Source organism: Acanthochromis polyacanthus, chromosome 23 (genome assembly GCF_021347895.1).
Source record: "Acanthochromis polyacanthus isolate Apoly-LR-REF ecotype Palm Island chromosome 23, KAUST_Apoly_ChrSc, whole genome shotgun sequence".
NCBI classification, from domain to species: Eukaryota; Metazoa; Chordata; class Actinopteri; family Pomacentridae; genus Acanthochromis; species Acanthochromis polyacanthus.
Window position 1 is genome coordinate 14,297,133 of NC_067135.1, and position 21,003 is coordinate 14,318,135.

Sequence of the window (21,003 nt, forward strand, 5' to 3'; positions counted from 1 at the left end):
CGTGAGATTACCATATAAATAGTGAGGGTACCATTAGCTGTGTCGGTAAAGAAAACTTTACACAAAGCTGCAAGAAATCAAACCGGAAACAAAACCAGTTGTTTGCCAGCAGCTAAGAAAAAATGGGGAAAAAAACAACCCTTTTTCCATTTATGAGTAAAAAATGAATTATTTTAGCCTGTCATTGACAATATTTCATGTTGTCCAGAGGTAAAGGCAATGGAATATGAATGTTTGTTGCATCAGAACCAGAATCCAGGAAACATGCTTCCATCTCCCATGAAGGGCATGAATTTTTTTTAAACAAACCGAAAAGTACGTCAAGACAGAAAAACTTGTTCTGCGAATTTTGGTACTTTTTCTCAAATATTCCATTAAACTTTTCTTATGCGATTTTTAAAAATGAGCATTAAAACAGTATATTTGGATTTGCCACGTTAGTCTTAAAACTGATCTGGTGCACCCTATTTGCACCCTGCAATTTTATATATATATATATATATATATATATATATATATATGGAGAATTTAAGGTGCTTGTTTTATCTAATCAGCAGTCCAAAACAAAAGATATTTAGGTATTATATAAAACAAAGAAGTTATGAAGCATTCACATTTAAGAGAAGCCACACCTGTCAATTTTGGACGTTTTTTGCATGGAAAAATTAATTGATCAACAGTAACTGATAAAATTAGTTGCCAAATCATCATTACATTTGTCAACAAGCATCTCAGTCTGTCTCCATGAATACTAAACAATTAAAACATTCTTCCATTCTCCTTATTTGACTCCCCTGCAGTGCTTTTAATGGAACAATCCACTTTAGCGCTTACCCCCGGCAAGCATACATATATACACCCCTGTGACCCGGCCCTATGGTCTGTCCCATACAGACAGGTCTCACCGATCTCCCCTAGCAACCGAGGCAGGCAGGGCTGACCAGCCTGGTGTGATCGTCTTTCCTTCTGTGAGTGTGTGTGTGTGATGACATCATCAGCTCTAGCAGTCAGCTGCTGCAGTGGAGGGTGAGCAAGAAACAACAGGGAGGGGAGGGAGAGAGAGAGAGGACTGTGCACTCACATACACACACACACACACTCCCTCCCTCACACAGCTCCACTTGTCTTCCTCTGATAAACATGGCAGCGGCAGCAGCGAATGAAGCACGCAGCGAGCAGAGCGTAGTGAAGCCTAGCACAGCTTAGCTTAGCCTCGTCTTAACTGTCAACATGGAGGAGGAGGACGCCGCGGCCGACCCCTATTTGCCCTACGATGGAGGAGGGGACACCATCCCCCTGCAGGAGATCCCAAGAAGAGGTACGCCACGTCCCCTCTTCCCTTTCTCCCCTCATTCCATCTGATTCCCTGCCTTCCTCACACTGCTGTGATGACAGAGGCCGACCTGCTTCTTCTTGTACAGTGAGTGCATGTAACCATATGGCCAGCAGACACAGCGCAGGTTAAGCCAACGCTGCCTCCTCTGCTGTTGGCGAGGCATGGAAACCGGAGAGCCAGTATGGATTAGAAGCTGCCATCGCCAACGACAGTGGCTATCTGGCCAGGTCGTTTCACTGTTCACCTGTCCGTTGATGATTAACTGGCGGTGTGTGCATGTCAAGCAGAGATAATGAGATAAAGAAGGGGCTGATTTAGTGTGAAGGCTTCAACTGGGGCCTGTAAGCAGCAGTGACTAAAGAGAACATCATGGGCATCCATTTTAATTTCCCCACAGAAAGACATACAAGCTCCTGGTTCCACACATATATACACTGTCTCTTTTTTTGTTGTTTTTTTTGAAGCATTTGACAGTCTTCCTGCAGTGTGAGGACACCTGTTGGCAAGATTCAGGATGTCATCTAACATCACATGTAACAGTCTCCTCAGGGTCAGACTGCTGACAGATTACTGCTTGCTATTTTATGACAAACATAAGCTCTTGTACTGTATCCATGTTTGTCGATCCCGTGTCGCCTTTAGAGAGTTTTTCTCTGTTGTGCAAGTGTGCCTCTTGGTTTCTCCAGTCCTTGTTAGATTTTTTACGGTGAGTGAGCACAGACAAAAGTCCCCTAGTGAGTTTAGGACACATCCACTGCTGCCTACATTCACTTGATACAAAGGGTATACTCTGGAGATGTCTTTACTTTGAACATTTTCTTACCTCCTTCCTTGCAGACACACAGTTTCATAGTTTTCAGTCCTTCAGGTTAATTCACCCATGTATAATTTGTCATTGTCATAACACTGAGATGAGTTTGTTGTCCAAATTTTCCACTTTAATAACTGGTCAAACGGCACATGTGGTGTGTGTACTGCTAAAAATAGTCCTCCAGATCCAGCATAAAGTTGTGTGCTTTTTAGCCCTCAGCCTTTTTGCACTTTGATCTGTTTATCCGTCAGCCTTTTGTGTGACTGCAGGGATTCACCAGTCTGGTCAGCATTCTGGCCTCGGTCAACAGCAGGGCTCTTAAGACTATAATGATGCTGTCGGGTTGGGTTTATGATGCTGATCACATGATGGCTGAGCAGACTAACCCTGTTCTAATCCAGCTGACCCAGAGTATCCTACCCATCTGCCCTCTATGACCTTGTCCACGTGTATATGGGCATTTAACAAATCAGTTTCTTCTGTTTAGGTCTTTCATCGACACACAAACACTGTTTTAAATCTTTCAAATGGACTTTTTTTTTGAAAACCTCTGTTTTATGTGTAACTGTGGACATAAACAAACAATGACGTCAAAGCTTGATTTGCACACACCCAATGGCAGATTTTTACCAGCTTCTTTGTGTTCGGTCAGCACTGTCCATTATACACTTATGACTCACTTAACTTGACATCGTTTCAACACTGCTCAGTATTACTTGGTTTACAGCACTGGCGGTTTAAAGCTCATAGAAGTAATGAAATGACAGTAATCTAAACACATTTTTGAGTAATTATTGCAGATATCATGGTAATTTCAAAGGGTTGTCAAACATTTTCTTTCAACTGCTTGTACACACACAAGACACAGTGAGCTGATGGTCATTTCTGACTTTACTGATCATAGTTATACCAAATGTCTGCATCAAACAGAGTTAATTTAGAGAAGGGTTTTTCCTGACAGCCAGCCAGCCAGCGTGAGCTCTGACGTGGCTTTTTGCCCTGATGCAGTTGAACAGAATCGCAGTGTCACTGTACTGATGCGCAGGGGAGTGAAACCAAAGCCTTATTTTTACGTGTGGGTCATTTGTCTGTTTTCCTGCTGAATGGCCAAGGCATGATGCTGGTAACGGGTGTGGTTTCTGTTTTCTGTGGTGTCACCATCGCTCCAGACTTCGTATTTAACCGAGGGGTGCCTCATAACGCAGCATCATCAGGAGAGGCTTGTGTGCTTTATATCATCAGTAATATATCCACTGTTTTCTTATGAGAAACTGAAATTCTTTTCCTCTGAATGAGCACATTCACTCTGCAGTGTAGAGACGCAGTCTTATCTTCGTCCTCTATAGTCTGCAAAGACTGACATTTATGGATTGATATGCACTTTAGTCTTGAAGGTGCGTCTTTATTGAAACTGCAAAATACTACATTTAATGTCTGTCACCACATTATTTTGTTTGTATTATGGTGTGTTTGTGGTCAGTGTTTCTGCTTTAGCTGACTGCATAGTGGTATCAGTCTTTCCTGCTTAATATTCTGCTTTTTAGTCTGGTTTCATCCACTTTTCTAATGAGTTAGAACATGAATCATCACATTTTTTCCCATGGGGAACTGTACTCCCACTGATGCTTGGATATTTTGTCTTTAGTTAATGGGTAACGCAGATAATTATCCCCAAAAATGTCAGCTTGAGCTTTGGTTAGGTCAGCTGCAGTATAATTTAACTACAGAAAGATTCCCAATTATCAGTGGTATCATTATTTGGTGTTGTGCCGAGTCAGAAAGTCTTGTTTAATCTGTGACAGGTTGTTTAGTCTCTTGAGAGTAAAACATATGATGCATTTTCATACACAGCAAATATGCTCTAATTGCTGCTGTAGTAGTAGATGTTGTATGCCCTGTCCTGGCCACTTGACCTTGTGTATCCGGTGCTGGGAATAAAATTCGGTCAACAGGTAAGCACACAGCTGTTATTATCTATAAACACATTTCCAGGCAATCTGGAAATGAAACTATACTTCACTCCCATTCTTTAGAGTTTGAACTTCAGAGATGACAAAGTTTGATTTCCAAAGGATATGAGCGTTGTGCACTTCCTAATGTCAGCTAAAAAGCTAATATTGTTGTGTGTCAGCAGTGGTTGCTATAGCAATGGGATGTTTTTCTAAAACCAACCTCAAAGCATTAAAATAAGTAACCTTGTATATTTTTTTTCCTCAGTAAACTAAAAACCAAACCAGACAGAGATATATTGTAGAGATATTGCACGTTGCGAGAGGATTGTAAGCCTTTAGTATTTTGAGTCATTTGCTCTGTTGTGTTTACTGTCCAAATATAAAACTTGATGACTCAAATTACTGTGAAATCCAAATAGAGAATGATATTTTCCACATCCTGTACTGCTGATGACATCTCTGCAGTTATAGTAGGAATCTCATTCACTTTCTTCTTACAGATACATCTGCTGATCAGGTGAAAGTCACACTTGACCATTTGTGTTTCTCTCTGAAATTCCCACCAAAGGGTTTTGACTTATTACGTCTTTCCCATGTCCCATCAAACATCAAAGTGAGTGTTATAAGCTAATGAGCAGCTCTTTCAAAGGCCCGTCATGGCCTACATTCAAGTTTTTGGGAAACAGGGTTTATCCTGGACTCCTGTCTTTGTTGCTGGAATGGATTTTTGCTAGTGAGCAAAAGCTTTCCTCTAAATTGAGATGTACTGTATGTGATTTCATGCAGTGCAGCTTCTGATTTGCTACGTAACTGACTTCTTGTACGGCAGTCAGGTGGGGATGGTGTGGCAGTTTTAGAGTAGTAATCCATGGGAAAGCATTCAGATGTGTCGATGCCATTTTATGATCTGTGTAATGGCCCTGCTCAGAACCTACTAAGGGTTTAATGTTTAAGGCAGGTCATGGAGGTTTAACAGCTATTAACAAACCTTTGTTTAAAAGGCGTAACCCTCCCCCAGTTGCAGTTGTCGACAGGAGATTAAAGACAGGGGAAATATGCATTGTGGACTGGAATGTGTACATTTGATGTTTGGAAAGCTGCAAGATTTTCTAGTCTAGGTTAGTGTTAACCCTGCTGTGTCCTCCAGCTGGTGTTACTGTTGAACACATTTCTGCATTCACACATTCCACTTTGGATGTTTGAGTTCCGCAATATGAAATTATGTTGAAATCATTTTGTTGCATATTGTTCCAGATTGAAATGACGTGCGGCTTGGCACGAACATTTAGTTGGTTTCTACGTTGAATCTTCTGAATCCCAAGTAATTTCTGGGCAACTTTGGCTGCTGTTGTATTTTTATTATTTACTGTGTTTTCACTTCTTAGTGCAATATAAAGTCTACAACTATGGCTACAAGCAAAAGCAAATCAAAAATCTCTTCTCTAATGTCCTAAGAAAATGAATTAAGAAGATTGGAGGAAAAAAAATATATCAACATGTATAACATTTAGCCAAATGCCCATAGATGTTACCATTACTGGAAAAAACATGGTGGCTCTACATACCAGAGATATTTAATGACTTACTTTTAAATTTGTTTCTATATGTTTATGTTCTCTATAAACACAGTTAAGCTGAAAAGCCCCAGAATTTTCATCAAGCAACTGTTTATTGCAGCTGAGTTATTCATGGCTTCACTGTTGTCGTTACAAGTGCAGAATTTTTTCTTTTTTACTTTATCTGGTTTCTGCAAATGGTTTCTTTTTGGGATTTTTTTTAAATGACTGATGAAATATTCAAATTTGAACCTTAAATCTGGTTATTTTCCAAAAAAATATAAATGTCTTTCAAACCCAGCGGGTTTTGGGGTTTACAGGGTGAAGAAAGCAGCTGTCTTTTGTCCACTTCTTTTTTTATTTAAGATTTTAATTTAAGCGCGTAATTATCAATTGTTAAGGACCTATCAACCCTTTGGTAATATACTTCACTGCCAACAGAGTCGTATCACAGGATGCTGTAAAATTTAGCAGGAACATGCCTGACTGATGTGAGCACACCACACTAAATGAATGAATGATCATGGCACGGGAAGTGGAGATGAACTGGAATAAACTATCCATTACACTAACAACAAAATATTTTGGACAACTAGCAACAAATGATTGTGAAAATCTGTATAAGTGTTTTTGTTTCTTTTTGTGTCAACAGTCTTACTAGTAGCACACACAGGAATTACACCCATGTTGAAAGGAATTAATATGATATTGTCAAACCTAGGTAGACAGGAGAAACAGGCAGGACTTGTTGCACTAGATGTCTGTCTTTAGATTAATTGTACATACTTTTCTTTGTGTTCTTCTGAAGCTCCAAAAGTTGTTCTTTGTCATTTCTTGTCACAGTTACACACAATGCTGCCTTTGTTTTACAGAGGAATATTTGTGTCTTCAGAAGTAGGAGGCTTGGACTCGGCCTTACTGACAGTTTCAAACGTCATTTATTAAGCAGGCTTTGTGCCAGATTAAATATGCTCCTCTGAACTGTGAGGTTAATGGAATGGCTTCTGTTATGTAGTAAATATTGCCCCTGACTTTCTGAATTACGAGCACAACATGGAACGTTTCATTGCTGTTACTTCACAGCAAAGGAAAATTCCACTTTAGCAGCCAAAGCAAAATGCCAGCCATGTATATCTTGTAATGTTTTCCAGATAAGATGCAGAGAGAACCAGGCCTTCGGCTGCTTCTCCTGCGCCGTTACTGTGTTTGTGTGTAGATGTGAGTCAGTGTGTTCTTATATTGAATCTGTGCATGCAGCCAGAACAGACGAGACGTAAGCAGTGACATTCAGCATTTCATGTCAGTGCTGAGTGCAAAGCCACTGGACTGAATTGTAGTTTTAAAACAAGAAAGGACAGTGGACAATGTTTGCTTTATTTTATTTCTGTTGCCCTTTATTAATCTGCAGTAATATGTGCTGTGACTAATTCTAGTCATGTTAAATTCATTCTCGACTGACTGCACGTGGTTATTTGGTCTGTAAGGAGTCACATTGTTTTGCAGCCTTTAGGCCGAAACAGCAGACCAGCGCTAATGAGACTGGCGGAATCCAAGTAGTTAAAGTTTTAACTCTTAAAATTAGGGGATTTTAGGGCTCCAAGAAAAACCACAAATTTACAAATCTAATTAAAATATCATTTACTTGAAATTTTAGACATGACAAGCTTGGTTTTTGAACAAAAAGGGCACTTTATCGAAGTTGCTGATTCACTCTTTCAAAGCTTGGATGTTTGAAATGTAAAATATAAAAGGTCTTCAGGAGACAGAAGTTCTTTATATGTTACAGTTTTGAACATGGCATCCATCCAAACAGAGTCATCTGCATCTTAGGCTACCAGAAAGAATTTGAAAAATGAACAAGAGCTGTTGAGGTTCACATGAACATCCTACATCACTCCAAACTATCTAGTAACATAATTTTTACTCCACCAAGGAATGCGGCGGAGTTCTATGACAATTGGAGTATGTTTGTCTGTCTGTCTGTCTGTCTGTTAGCAATATTACTCAAAAATGGATTCATGGATTTGGATGAAGTTTTCAGGGAAGATCTGAAATGACACAAGGACCAAGTGATTAGATTTTGGCAGTGATGTGGCTTATAGTCTGAATCCATGGATTTGTTAAAGATTTCTGTATCATTGCTAGATAGCAGCACAGCATCACTGTAACCATGACAAGTGAACGCTACGTCAGCGGCCTGCTGATGATCACATGATTGCGATTCTGCTATAAATCATTCATTGAGGACTTATTGGGATTTATGTCAGTAGTCATGCAAAGAACAATTTATTATTTATTCGTATTTAGGTCACGTGATTGGGTATCTGTACATACCGTACACATAAATAACACACGCCTGTGCCCAGTGTAAGGTCATTTTTTATTAAAGATTTCATCTGTTGGAAATGACACAAAGACTGAGCAGCCTTGGTGAAACACTGTGCTTAGTGAGTGCTTTTCTTGTTTGTGGTAGAAAAGATTTCCTTTATTCATCCAAATCTTTCAGCTGAGGGAGTAAACTTCCACTCCGTTATCATTACAGATTTAGTGATGGACTGCAGTGTAGCCGTGTTTGCAACAGTCTCATTAAACCTCAGTGGCGGCTGTGCGGTGATCTCTGCAGTGTTTCTGATGGGCTGGATAATCGAGGAGGTGTAGCTCTAATGTGCAGTCCGCTGCAGGCAGCACTGTGATGGATCTCTTGTCTTTTCAGGATTGTTTAAAAGAATTAGATGCAGCAAACGTACTGCGTCACAAGGTATTCTTCCTTGTTGTAACACTGATTTGATTTGATTTTTATTGTTAGAATATATTGTCTGAAGTTTGTCTTGTCCCGGGCTCTACATTGTTCCATATCCATAACAAACATAATATTAAACCAAGAACACCCCAGATATCGAGACATATATGATGAATTACACATTATGAATGGCTTATCAGCAGTGTGACACTGAGGCCTACTTAGAACCTTTCCTCTGATTTACTAGTTTGACAGACTGAGGAACAATTAAGCTCTTTAATCTCATTCATTCCTGCCTGTGGACTCTAAATTTCCTCTTAAATGGCAAAAGCTGATATTCTACAAACTCTGAGCAACTTTTATTCCAGTGTTGTAGCAATATTTGACGGTCCTTATTTTGTGCAGAGATTCGCATTCACAGTCTCCTTATGGGAAATGTACATGGGTTTGTGCAGGGTTTCAATCATGGTTGAAACTTGACATGTTTGTTTTTTTGTCCTGCACACAATGACGTATGTTATTGGCTAGTAGCAGACTCTTCTTGAATCAAATATTTTACTAAGCTTTAGTGCACTACACAATATATAAAAACCAAAATATATGCTGACTTTGAAAAGTTGAAAAGTAAAATGTTAAATCAGCTGATATTATCCACCAGTGCTGGCCTATCACAGAAGTATCGGTATAAGCATGTATGTTGCCTGATGTGCAGTGATTTATTTATTATTTACAGAACATAATGCAGTTAGAAATACTCTGGATAATTTAGAAATGTGTCATCACATAGTTTGTACAACAAAGTAGCTCTGTTTCCAGTGTTTTTAATATTCTGAGCAGGGCTCTCGCCAGCGCATAACGGCCCCGTTACGCTCAGTTTAAAAGATTACGCTGTGATTAGGGCCGCTACGCCAGCGCATTTCAAAGATTACGCTGTTGTTATGAGAGTGTGTGGCTCCGTCATGAGAGTGGGAGAGAGAGCAGCGTGCGTGTGTGTGTGTGTGGGAGGGAGGGGGAGAGCGAGTGAGACAGACGGACAGTTGGTGCAGTCGGAGGAGGACAGAAGGTGTGTAGTTGCTGGGTTGGCCTTACTGTGCGGTTCAGCCACTGTTTATAGACGATAAAGGCTGCAGTGTTCTTCGATACGGCTGGGCTCCTGTGTCTTTGCCTCTACGGCTGCTGAGGAAGTGAAGGGGGTTAACCCCGGGCTTCCTGACCACGTTTGGGGGCCGAACAGGAAGGGTTAACACTGTGATTAGGGCCGCTGCGCTGTTATTTTGACAGATAACGCCATGTGCCTTTGTTTTTATCAACTGGGTGCCTATCTAGGTTAATTTATGTCTCCCCACCTCAGCCGTACTTTCCTGTCGATTGGCCCGTTCCCGTCTATTGCGCATGCGCGTTCCCGTCTATTGTGCGCGCGCACGTGCAGGAGGACCTGCCGTTACGCTGAAAAAAATCCTGGTGAGAACCCTGCTGAGGGCTGAGTACAACTGAGCAGACAGGGCTGGAAAACAAAGTAATCTCTTCATGTCAAGTCACTAAATGGTTTGTGAAAAAGCAATAATGATGTGGGATTTTTTTTCCTCTCGAAAAACTATTGTCAGCTTCAGAAATACAGTATCAAACTTTATGCTGTAAGAAACGTTGATTTTCTGTAGTCCTGTAATGTAGGAGATTGGACTATTAATTACTCCAAGAAACGCAGTGAACATACGTTTGTCTGTCTGTGGACAATATTACTCAAAAACGGACGAACTAATATGGATGAAATTTTCAGAAAAGGTCAGAAATGACACAAAGACCAATTGATTAGATTTTGGCAGTGGTGCGGTTTATAGCCTGAATCCATGGATTTGTTAAAGATTTCTGTATCATTGCGAGATAGCAGCATGGCGTCACTGTAACCATGACAACAAGTGAACGCTACGCCAGCTGCCTGCTGATGATTACATGATTGTGATCCTACTACAAATCCACTCCTGCAGACTTATCAGGACTCATCCTTCAAAAATGATACGACGACAGACCAGCCTTGGCTCTGAGAGCTTTTCTTGTTTTTGAATGATATAATCAATTCCTCTCGTCCTTTCTCTTCAGGGTCTAACTACGCCATGTCTAACGGAGGCGGGGTCGCCAGCAGCACCACCCACCTGTTGGACTTCCTAGAGGAGCCCATCCCTGGTGTTGGGACCTACGATGACTTCCACACCATTGATTGGGTCCGCGAGAAGTGCAAGGATCGCGAGAGACACCGGAAGGTGAGGTCACAGAGGGCGGCCAGCTTTACAATCAGCTACCACTGTAGTATGTGCAATATGCATTCAAACCAGTTGTTAAAGAATAAATTAATTACACTCCAACAGCTTCTGTGACAGAAGTAAAGAGGATGCACAAGAAGCTCATACCCTGATACCTTTCATACCTTTACACTTCTTGCCGATTGCTGTAGAAATGACAAACCGTGTTGAATACAGCCCCCTCCCAGAGTTTACTGTCAGAGAGGGTTTAGAAACTGCTAGGGGGCCTGACAAGTAGTTTGTTTGAAATGTTCTGAGGCATTAAGTAAGCAAAATGTTGACAGATTTATTTGTTTATGTTAACCCTTTACGCTTCAGTGCGTCATAGGTGTACCGCCGGCGGTACACCTACTAATTTGCATAGGAATTTCAAGAATGTCCGACGGCTGCAAACCCGATTATACAAACACTATACGCCGATGGAAAGCTTAGATTCTCATGAATCCGCCGGTATAAACCACTTTCAGATGTGATTACCACAGCGGGTGAGAAAAACACATTTGTCCGACAAAAACGAATATTCATCCATCCGTTCTCTATACACGGCTTCAACGCACACAGCACGACTCACATTTCCGGGTTCATTATTACACACAGAAAAAAGATTCCACAAAAAACGGCCATAATCCAACCTTTTACATCCAGACAACACAAGCCAGTAAACTATTTTGTCCAAAACATGTCCTGAAGTCGGTATAAAATCCAAGAATCGGTCGTTTTTAAGGAAATGCACCTCACGATGTGCGTCCAATATTCCCTGTATTTTTCGTAATTTTTTTATTTAAAAATAGAATATTAGCGATTTTTTTGTACTGAAAACGGCTGGAATTGACTGAAGCTTAAAGGGTTAACTAATTCGCAGCACTTAACAGATATCCATGTGATTTGGCTTTTTCCCAGCTCACAATGCTTTGATATTGGCTAGTGTCAGCGAAAATCTCCTCAGCTGCACAGGAAGTCTTGCATTACACATTTCCTGCTGCAGCAACAGTTTGTTTGGATCACACAAAAGAAGAACTGGATAGATCAGATCAGCACTTTTTGGCTTGATGGCTTAACAAAGCCAGAACATATATACAAAACAAAGCTTCACAAGCAGAAAATCCATGAAAAAGAATATCAAATGTCAAAGCACCTCTTAGCTTTGGTTTTTCACTGACATTTTTCCTAATTGTTTTTCATTTTTAAACCGAGTACTTTTTTTCCCCCCAATACATTCCCAGTGATCGCCGCCTACAGTTTTTTTTCCTCAGCTTTCATGTCCTTTTCACAGCCTTCATGTTCTCTTGGAGACCAAAGTCAAGAACAGACTTGCAGGAATCTAAGTGTGCAGCTCCAGTATGAAGGGACACAAAACCTGTCGCCTACATTCCTCTGTTTCAGCCTATCTCTGTCTACGTTTTAATCCAAATATTGACTCGATTCTACAGCATGCTTTCGAAATTGCTTCATTGCACAATTCCTGGAAACTCAGAATTTGAATGTTATTTGATAACTTAGTTTTTATAACCTTGTCTTACCTGCCATGTGGTTTATGGGGCAATCAACTCTTTTATTGAAGCAACAGTGCAAACAGTGCCACTAGAGTAGGTTACTGAATTCTTATCAGTCAGTAGTTATAAACTTTTGGCCTGTGTGCAGCTTGACTTCATGTAATAAATGTTTCCTCATCCTTCTGTTGTCCTCATTTCTGGGCACCAAAAATATTGTTTCTTTGTCTGAAAAAAATCCTAAATTTCATCAAAAAAAATTCCCCAAATTTCTGAAAATTTGCAAAACTTTCAGGAAGAAAATTCCAATAATTCCTTAAACGTTTCCCTTAAAAGTGTTTTTTTTAAATCCCCCAAACTTGGCCAGAAAATTCTTGTAATATATAAAAAAAATGAGTAAAAATCTTCCAAAGAAATCCTAAAAATGTCTAAAGTGATTGCACATATATCTGCAAAACTTCTATTATTTTCTTTAAGAACAGCAAATTTCGCTGGATTTTGGTAGATTTTTTTTTCTCTGAATGTTCTTAAAGTTTTTTTTAACATTTCTTTTTTTCCCATCAAAAAAAGTTCAAAAATTCCCCAAAATGTTGAAAAAGTGGAATTTTTCTCTGTGAAAATGTTTTTTTTTCCCTCCACATTTTCAAATTTTAAAACGGGTCAGTTTAACCTGCAGCACAACACGAGGGTTAATTGCTCAGCAACTTAGCTATATTTCTAGTTATTCATGCATATAGCCAGTCTTTTTTTGCTACTTGTTTGTGTTTTCTGTGTACATGCAGATCAACAGTAAGAAAAAGGAGTCGGCATGGGAGTTCACCAAGAGCCTGTACGATGCCTGGTCTGGCTGGCTGGTGGTGACACTCACCGGCTTGGCGTCAGGTAACACACATGCACACGTGTTGGACTGAACAAAGACACACACAGCTGTTATGTGCTCTGCTGGTGACTCTCACATGCTTGGCCTCAGGCGGCTCACGCTCAGTCTTTCTCTTGTTCTGTCTGTCTTTTGCGCTTGTTTGCCCACTGCTCATGAGCACACTGTCTCTTTTGCAGAACCTCACCAGACAGTTTAGGCCTCAAAGGACAAAATGCCACCAAATGTGTGGGGGTAGTTAATGTTTTTATGACTGCTAAAAGAGAAAATGAAGAAGGCTTTGTACGAGATAGTAAACACCAGCATGACAAAGTAAATCTGCTATGAAGTGGCTTTTTGCAGGCTACAAGGGGAGAGAAATTGGCACCATGCATAAGCTAAGTTCATTGTATTCCACTGAAAAGATGGTCTGGGGCATTAATTTATATTATTCAGTCTAAATGAGTCTGTAATGCTCATAAATCATAAAGACTCGTAATCTGCAACATGTCAGCCATCCACTGACTTCTAATTTATGATATTTTTTTGAAGAGTGTCTGCTATCTGATATAGAGTTTTGGTATCAGGTAACACTCCTGTAGTGATTTGGTTACAAAATATTCCATTTTGTGGTTGTGTGGGTCAGTACTTTTGGAGCATGTTTTTCAGTGTCACCATCCTTTAGCTGTCAGAATTAGCACTAAAGTTTCGGAGGATGTGGATGGAAACGAGGGCAAAAGCCTCCATATTACAGCTTAAACACATATATAACAGGTTTCCTTTTGCAGTTTTGTATTTTTTTCGTTACAGAGGCCTATATAAAGACTGGCAGTATAATTGGCAAGCAAACTGCCAACAAACACCTTTCTCTTTTCTCTCCTTCCCTCCCTGCCTTCACCTCTTGCCCCTCTTTTCCTTCCTGGTTCCCTCCTCCTCCTGTCAGGTGCTTTGGCTGGCCTGATTGACATTGCTGCTGACTGGATGAACGACCTGAAGGAGGGCGTGTGTCTGAGCGCCATGTGGTTCAACCACGAGCAGTGCTGCTGGACCTCCAATGAGACCACCTTCGCTGAGAGGGACAAGTGTCTTCAGTGGAAGAGCTGGGCTGAGCTAATACTGGGGCAGGCCGAGGTAGACTAACACAGGCACAGGATTATCTTTTCCCAAAATTTGCAGTTTGTGTACCTCATTGCTTTGTGTTCATGGGAATAATTTTCGTCACATGGGGCCGAGGATCGCTTTAGTACTGAAAAATGGTGGCACAACCCCAAAACAATCTCTGTTTCCAGTCCTATTTCCACAACTTTATCGCAAAAGTCTAACAATCAAAAAGCAATCTATTTTTAATTTAAGTTTACCAATCTCAGAAGTCCCTTGAGTGTTGGTTGATCCTCTGAAACAGTGACTATCAAAATGTTTCTTATGAACTATATGCAGCTACAATGACAAAGCTAGAAGGGGGCAGCTTGCTCTGGAAGGAAAAAAACAACTTTGCAAAGTATATAAAAATCCCCAGCACATACACAGACCCACCTAAAGAAGGGTGCTTTCAGACGGTCACACAAACTATTGATGTGATTTCTGGTGTCACTGACTTTTAAGATTTTGACTCTAAAACTTTTCTTTCTCTCTTTTCCCCCTCCTCTCTGCAGGGTCCCGGCTCATACATTATGAACTACTTCATGTATATTTACTGGGCGCTGTCCTTTGCCTTCCTGGCTGTCTGTCTGGTCAAGGTGTTTGCTCCGTACGCCTGTGGCTCGGGGATCCCTGAGGTGAGGGAAATGTTGTTTTTGTGAATCCCTTTTTCAGAAGTGCTGTTGTAACTTTCTTGCAGCTGCGGTCACAGTGTCTTCTGAAACCTCTCTTTGAGGATACATTGACATTCTTGTAGGAAACGTTTGAGCTATTGACTTGAAAATTTTCTTTTGAGCAGCAGCATTCATGTTGTAGACAGATCCTGCCTTTTCTTTGTACTTTCTGTATTTATTTTGTTGTCAAACGAATAAGTTGTTAACAGGGAATTTGTTTTTGTGTCTGTGTCTCTCTGAGTGTGTTGGATTTCCGCCAGCTGTTTATATTCTGTTTCCTCACCTCTGATCGATTTGCTATGGATGTCACGAACTCAAGGGCAGCTCATGAAGTAAAATGTATAAATCTCTGTAAGCTTCCTATAACTCTCAGTGAAAGTGGTCTGACTGGTGATGTGCACTTACTGAGAACTGATCGGTGTGTCTTTGTGATTGTGGCTCTGCTTTAAATGTCTTGAAGTGCCTTAAAATTGTTAATTCAGTGGGCAGTGGAGAGATGTGAAAGGCTCAACCGCGCCATGAAAAAGCTATTTTGAGGTGAGCGCACTGAGCTTTAAAAAAATGTCAGTGTAGTTGCCATGGGAACACAAAAGCTAGAGGAGAAGGTAAAGCCTGTATTAGTTGGTGACTTTGGTCATGTCTGCGACAGCATAATAAGATCAGGAGACAGAGATGCAGCTGTGGCAGAAGCTCAGTGAATTTACTAAAAGTTACTGAAAAGGGAACTTGAAAGTGTTTTAATAGAAGAAAATAATTGGCGAGAATCGCTTTGGTTATTTTAGCCTAGTTTAGGGGAAATGTTGAGAAAGGGAACAGTTCTGCATCATGGTGTCATTGCAGGCATTTGACTCTGGTTGAGGATCCGTGTCGTATTTTCCCTCTCACCTCATTTCATTTCCTCCCTCTGTGAGCTTTTTGATGAAAGTATAAAATGACCCCAAAATGTATTTAAAATTTTGATTTTTGCATTCATAAAGAACAGAAACTATGCATACACATGACTAATCTGTAATATTGCTCTAAGATCTAGGTTGACTTTACTTACAGACAATTTGTTGACTACTTTAAGTCATTTAAGGAGCAAGCAGCAGTATTTTTGTGAGGTTGTGGTGCCATTATTGTTCTATATTGTGTATTATTTTGTGTTTTTAAGTGTTATTCAAAGCAAGTTTTTTGAAGATTTACCTGAGGACCTTAATAAATATGATGAGCATTTGTCATGTTATTTGGACATCTTATTGACTAAATGATTAATGCATTCATTTATTTATTAAAAAAAACAATTGATAGTCGCAGCCTTTAAGGAATAAATGATGGCATGTGGAAACCACAGACAACTGTTTTGTTTGGGATTAAACCTTCAGTTTCAGTTTGATGCGTGCAGTGTCACACTATGCTGCTGCTTGATAAACCACACTGTCCATTATGCTTTACTGAACCTGCTGTTTCCAGCTGATTTAGTGCAGAATGCAATAGAAGATCAGAAACAGTGGAGACATTTCTTTCCTGGTTATCCTCAATAGAAATCCAATCCATCCTTGTAGCTCAGTTTGAGTTAAACCTCTTCCTGTCTCCCCCAGATCAAGACCATCCTGAGTGGGTTTATCATCCGGGGCTACCTGGGCAAGTGGACCCTGATGATCAAGACCATCACTCTGGTTCTGGCTGTGGCGTCCGGCCTCAGCCTGGGGAAAGAGGGGCCCCTGGTCCACGTGGCCTGCTGCTGTGGGAACATCTTCTCCTACCTCTTCCCCAAGTACAGCAAGAATGAGGCCAAGAAACGAGAGGTGAGAGACAAGAAATAGAAACCACAGCAACAGATTATGTTTTTCTCTTTATATCCTTTTATTTATAGAATTATTACGTATGAGTGTGTTTTAGAATCAGCTTAGTTGCTTGTGCCGGCATGGCGGAACCCATCACATCAGCTGAAGTGTGTTTCTTGTTGCCCTCTCAGGTTCTTTCTGCTGCGTCAGCCGCTGGGGTGTCTGTTGCTTTTGGAGCGCCGATCGGAGGAGTTCTCTTCAGCTTGGAGGAGGTACATCCACACATCATCAAATTACTCTACGGCGTGATTTTATTGCTTGCTAATCACGACGTAATGCTTAATGAAAATAGCAGGATAATTAATTAAACATTCCAGCCGTAGCTAATCCTGTAAACTCTCCTCTCCTTCCTCCAGGTGAGCTACTACTTCCCTCTCAAGACTCTGTGGCGCTCCTTCTTCGCTGCCCTGGTGGCCGCCTTCGTCCTGCGCTCCATTAACCCTTTCGGTAACAGCCGCCTGGTGTTGTTCTACGTGGAGTACCACACGCCGTGGTACCTGTTTGAGCTCATTCCTTTCATCCTCCTGGGAGTGTTCGGGGGCCTGTGGGGCGCCTTCTTCATCCGAGCCAACATCGCCTGGTGCCGGCGGCGCAAGTCGACACGCTTCGGCAAGTACCATGACTCCACGATGCAGGATATGAAATGAAATATTTCAGCCAGATAATGGTTCTGTCTGGACGATTGCTGTTTGTGCTGTTAAAGGTTGCAGATGTGGGAATTAAAGCTACCTCTTCTCACAGCCTAATAAGGTGTAACGCTGTATTCTTAAAGAGTTCATTCAAGCTACAATTACAGATGGGCTTGAAATATTTGTTTAAAATGTGCAGATAGATTGTATTAGCCTGTTAGGTTGGCACAGATCATAAAAACTGAGTGATCTAAACTCAGAAATGTAGTATTTACCCTGTTATAGTAATACCACGTTCATATTACAGTGTCTGAAACACAGCAACATCTTTTACTCCTCATTTTAGTGATTAGTTTACATTACACTCACGTTTAAGAGTCATTTAACAAACTCTCTGCTACTTTACATATTGCATCCCTACTTAACCCTCGTGTTGTCCTCATTTATGTGCACCAAAGAATATTGTTTCCTTGTCTGGAAAAAAAAATCCAAAAATTCTAAAAAAAAATCACCAAATTTCAGAAAATTTGCAAAACCTTCAGGAAGAAAATACAGATAATTCCTTTAAAGTTTACCAGAAAAAAATTTGCTTTCAAAAAATTCCCAAACTTTGGCAAGAAAATTTGTGCAAATATTTTCAAAAAATGAGCAAAAATCTTCCCAAAAAATCCTTAAACTATCTAAAGTGATTTTTTCCCCCCATATTTTCAAACTTTAAATTTGCAGAACCTTCAGGAAGATTACAATAATTCCTTAAAAGGTTCCCTTAAAAGTTTTATTTTAGAAAAAATTGGCAAGAAAATTCTTGTAAATATTTTCAAAAAATGAGTAAAAATCACCAAAAAAATCCTAAAAAATATATAAAGTGATTACATATATATCAACAAAACTTCTAAGATTTTCAGTAAGAACATTCACATAATTTTTTTGTGTGAATATTCTTAAGAAACATTTTTAACATTTCTTTTTTCCACCAAGAAATGTTTAAAAAATTTCCCCAAAATGTTGAAAATGTAGACATCAGAAGTTTCACTGTTAAAATTTTTTTTTTTTCACATTTTCAAACTTTAAAACGGGCCAATTTTGACTCGCAGAACAACACGAAGGTTAAAGACTTTCTGTTAGACCTATGGGCTCTTGATTTAATGACACACCTCAGATTTTTTGTGATATTCTAAATATCTAATATCGAAATTAGAGATGCCAAGTTGAGGCACAACATGCTAAAAGCCTCTCTCTCTCTTTTCTCAGGTAAGTACCCAGTGTTGGAGGTGATCTTGGTGGCTGCCATCACTGCAGTGGTTGCTTTCCCAAACCCCTACACCCGTCAGAACACCAGTGAGCTGATTAAGGAGCTTTTCACCGACTGCGGCCCGCTGGAGTCCTCCCAGCTCTGTCAGTACCGCAGCCAGATGAACGGCAGTAAAGCCTTCACCGACAACCCCAACCGGCCGGCGGGGCCCGGCGTCTACTCCGCCATGTGGCAGCTCTGCCTGGCGCTCATCTTTAAAATCATCATGACTATATTCACATTCGGACTCAAGGTGATGCACGGAGGATTTTAACTACTGGGGCCAATGTTTTACCCAGCATGTACTTACCAACACTAAAATCTGTGGCTGTTTCTCATCCTCAGGTGCCATCGGGCTTGTTCATCCCCAGCATGGCTATCGGGGCAATCGCAGGGCGAATCGTTGGCATCGCCGTGGAGCAGCTCGCCTATTATCACCACGACTGGTTCCTGTTCAAAGAGTGGTGCGAGGTGGGCGCCGACTGCATCACTCCGGGGCTCTACGCCATGGTGGGGGCCGCCGCTTGTCTGGGTGAGTCAACAAATTATATAGTGATTAAAAGTGATTGTTAGCTGGTCAGCATCACCACCAGTTTCATAGCTTTATTATTTTTCTAGTTATCAGTGCTGAGGGCTAGATTACATGATGATATGTGCTGTAGGATATGTTGCTATCTCCACTGCTGCTCCTTTAATATCTGATTGTATTAGAGCATTTCTGTGTACTACTCTGACAGCAATTTTAAAGGATTTTTGCTTTACTTCAGTTGTTCTCGTGTGTTTTTTTCATTAATCAAAAAAAGCCTTCACATAATTAGCTCAAAGTATTTTCTAAGTTAGCCGTCTTTTGCTGTACGATGATGACGTAGAATTTTCAAGATGTTATCATAAGGTGCATTTTTTTCTTTTGCAAAAAACATAGGAGAAATTTAAATGATTAAATAAAGATAGATAGCTAAAAAATTAACATCATGTTAGCACCTGATTAAAAGAAAATGGATGTTATTTATGCTGTACAGCCATTGTTCTATTAAGAAAGACATGTTTGTGGAATGGACAGTAATTTTGTAGCAACAAGTGGTTCATGAACGAAAATAAGAAATAAAATTGTTTCGAGATCAGTTTCCACTTTTGACTTGAGGATTCCGTAAAGTTGCCTTTGTGTTGTTGCAGTCAGTGACGCAACACTGTAATCTTTGTTTTTACAGTCATGGTGCCTCTTTGTTTCAACAAAGAGAGAAACTGTCCCTAGTTGGAGTCCTTGTTTCTTTATCTAGATGTCTGTTAATGTTTGTTATTCTCTTGTTATCCTCCCTCTGTAGGTGGTGTGACTCGTATGACTGTCTCCTTAGTCGTTATTGTGTTCGAGCTGACCGGTGGGTTGGAGTACATCGTCCCCCTCATGGCTGCTGTCATGACCAGCAAATGGGTGGGTGACGCATTTGGCCGAGAGGGAATCTACGAGGCCCACATCCGCCTGAACGGATACCCCTTCCTGGACGCCAAGGAGGAATTCACACACACCACACTGGCCAGAGAGGTGATGAGGCCCCGACGCAGCGACCCACCGTTGGCGGTGCTGACGCAGGATGACCTGACGGTGGAGGAGCTGCAGGGCGTCATCAATGAAACCAGTTATAATGGTTTCCCTGTCATAGTTTCCAAGGAGTCCCAGAGGCTGGTGGGCTTTGCTCTGCGCAGGGACATCACTATTGCTATTGGTAAGACTGCAGAGTCTAAGGGTGGTTCTGCTTGGGAAATCACTAAAATCATCTAAGTGGAGCATAAGTTATTATATGTTAAATCAAGACGGTACACCCTTATGTGCTCCTGCATGTATGTGTACTGTTCTCTCTACGTGTTATATACAGCTTGTATGTTAACGCAGCTAAACAACCAACCGAACTCGGTTTTCACGAGCCAGGAAGCGAGTGCCTTGCTCCTTTATTAGTATCTCGTGGATGACAGGTGAAAACATGAGTGAAACTGTAATGTACAAACAGAGAAGAGAAAACAGCATTTTTATCTTAGTTGTAAAGGTGCCAGGTTAATGTAAACTGCTAGGAAAGTGCTGTCAACAACCATTAAACATTAGACTAATGAATGAATGAATGCTATGCTAACATGCTACGTAAATTGTCACATAACGCCATCGATATGCTGATGTGCTCTTTCACATGCTATCATAGTCAGACATGAGTGGAAAGCTTTTCTGAAATCAAAACAGGTTAAATCACAATAAATGCATCTCTACAAATAAACAACAGCCAAATCAAGCATTTTATAGTAATCCTCAACACTAAACAATGAAAAAAAACTTACAGCCATCGCTTTCACGGATGTAGGAAAAACATAACAGGAGGAAAACTATCACCATTCGTCTGCTTCTCTGTGCGCGCTTCAAAATA

At 40.6% G+C, this 21,003-nt stretch overlaps 1 protein-coding gene across 6 annotated transcripts in view; it reads left to right on the forward strand.

The window, feature by feature from the left end:
* clcn3 (chloride channel 3) overlaps window positions 1–21,003 on the forward strand; it is a 48,257-nt gene that overhangs the window by 14,620 nt on the left and 12,634 nt on the right. For 4 of the 6 annotated variants that reach the window (XM_022202181.2, XM_022202184.2, XM_022202185.2 and 1 more), the window contains 10 exons: window positions 10,493–10,653; window positions 12,965–13,064; window positions 13,982–14,169; window positions 14,691–14,813; window positions 16,430–16,636; window positions 16,807–16,887; window positions 17,032–17,284; window positions 18,556–18,848; window positions 18,941–19,127; window positions 19,918–20,316. In XM_022202181.2, the coding sequence (XP_022057873.1) occupies window positions 10,493–10,653; window positions 12,965–13,064; window positions 13,982–14,169; window positions 14,691–14,813; window positions 16,430–16,636; window positions 16,807–16,887; window positions 17,032–17,284; window positions 18,556–18,848; window positions 18,941–19,127; window positions 19,918–20,316 (1,992 nt within the window). Of the gene's footprint in view, window positions 1–980; window positions 1,319–10,492; window positions 10,654–12,964; window positions 13,065–13,981; window positions 14,170–14,690; window positions 14,814–16,429; window positions 16,637–16,806; window positions 16,888–17,031; window positions 17,285–18,555; window positions 18,849–18,940; window positions 19,128–19,917; window positions 20,317–21,003 lie in introns of those variants that run through there. The other 2 variants (XM_022202182.2, XM_022202187.2) reach the window with 2 other exon arrangements.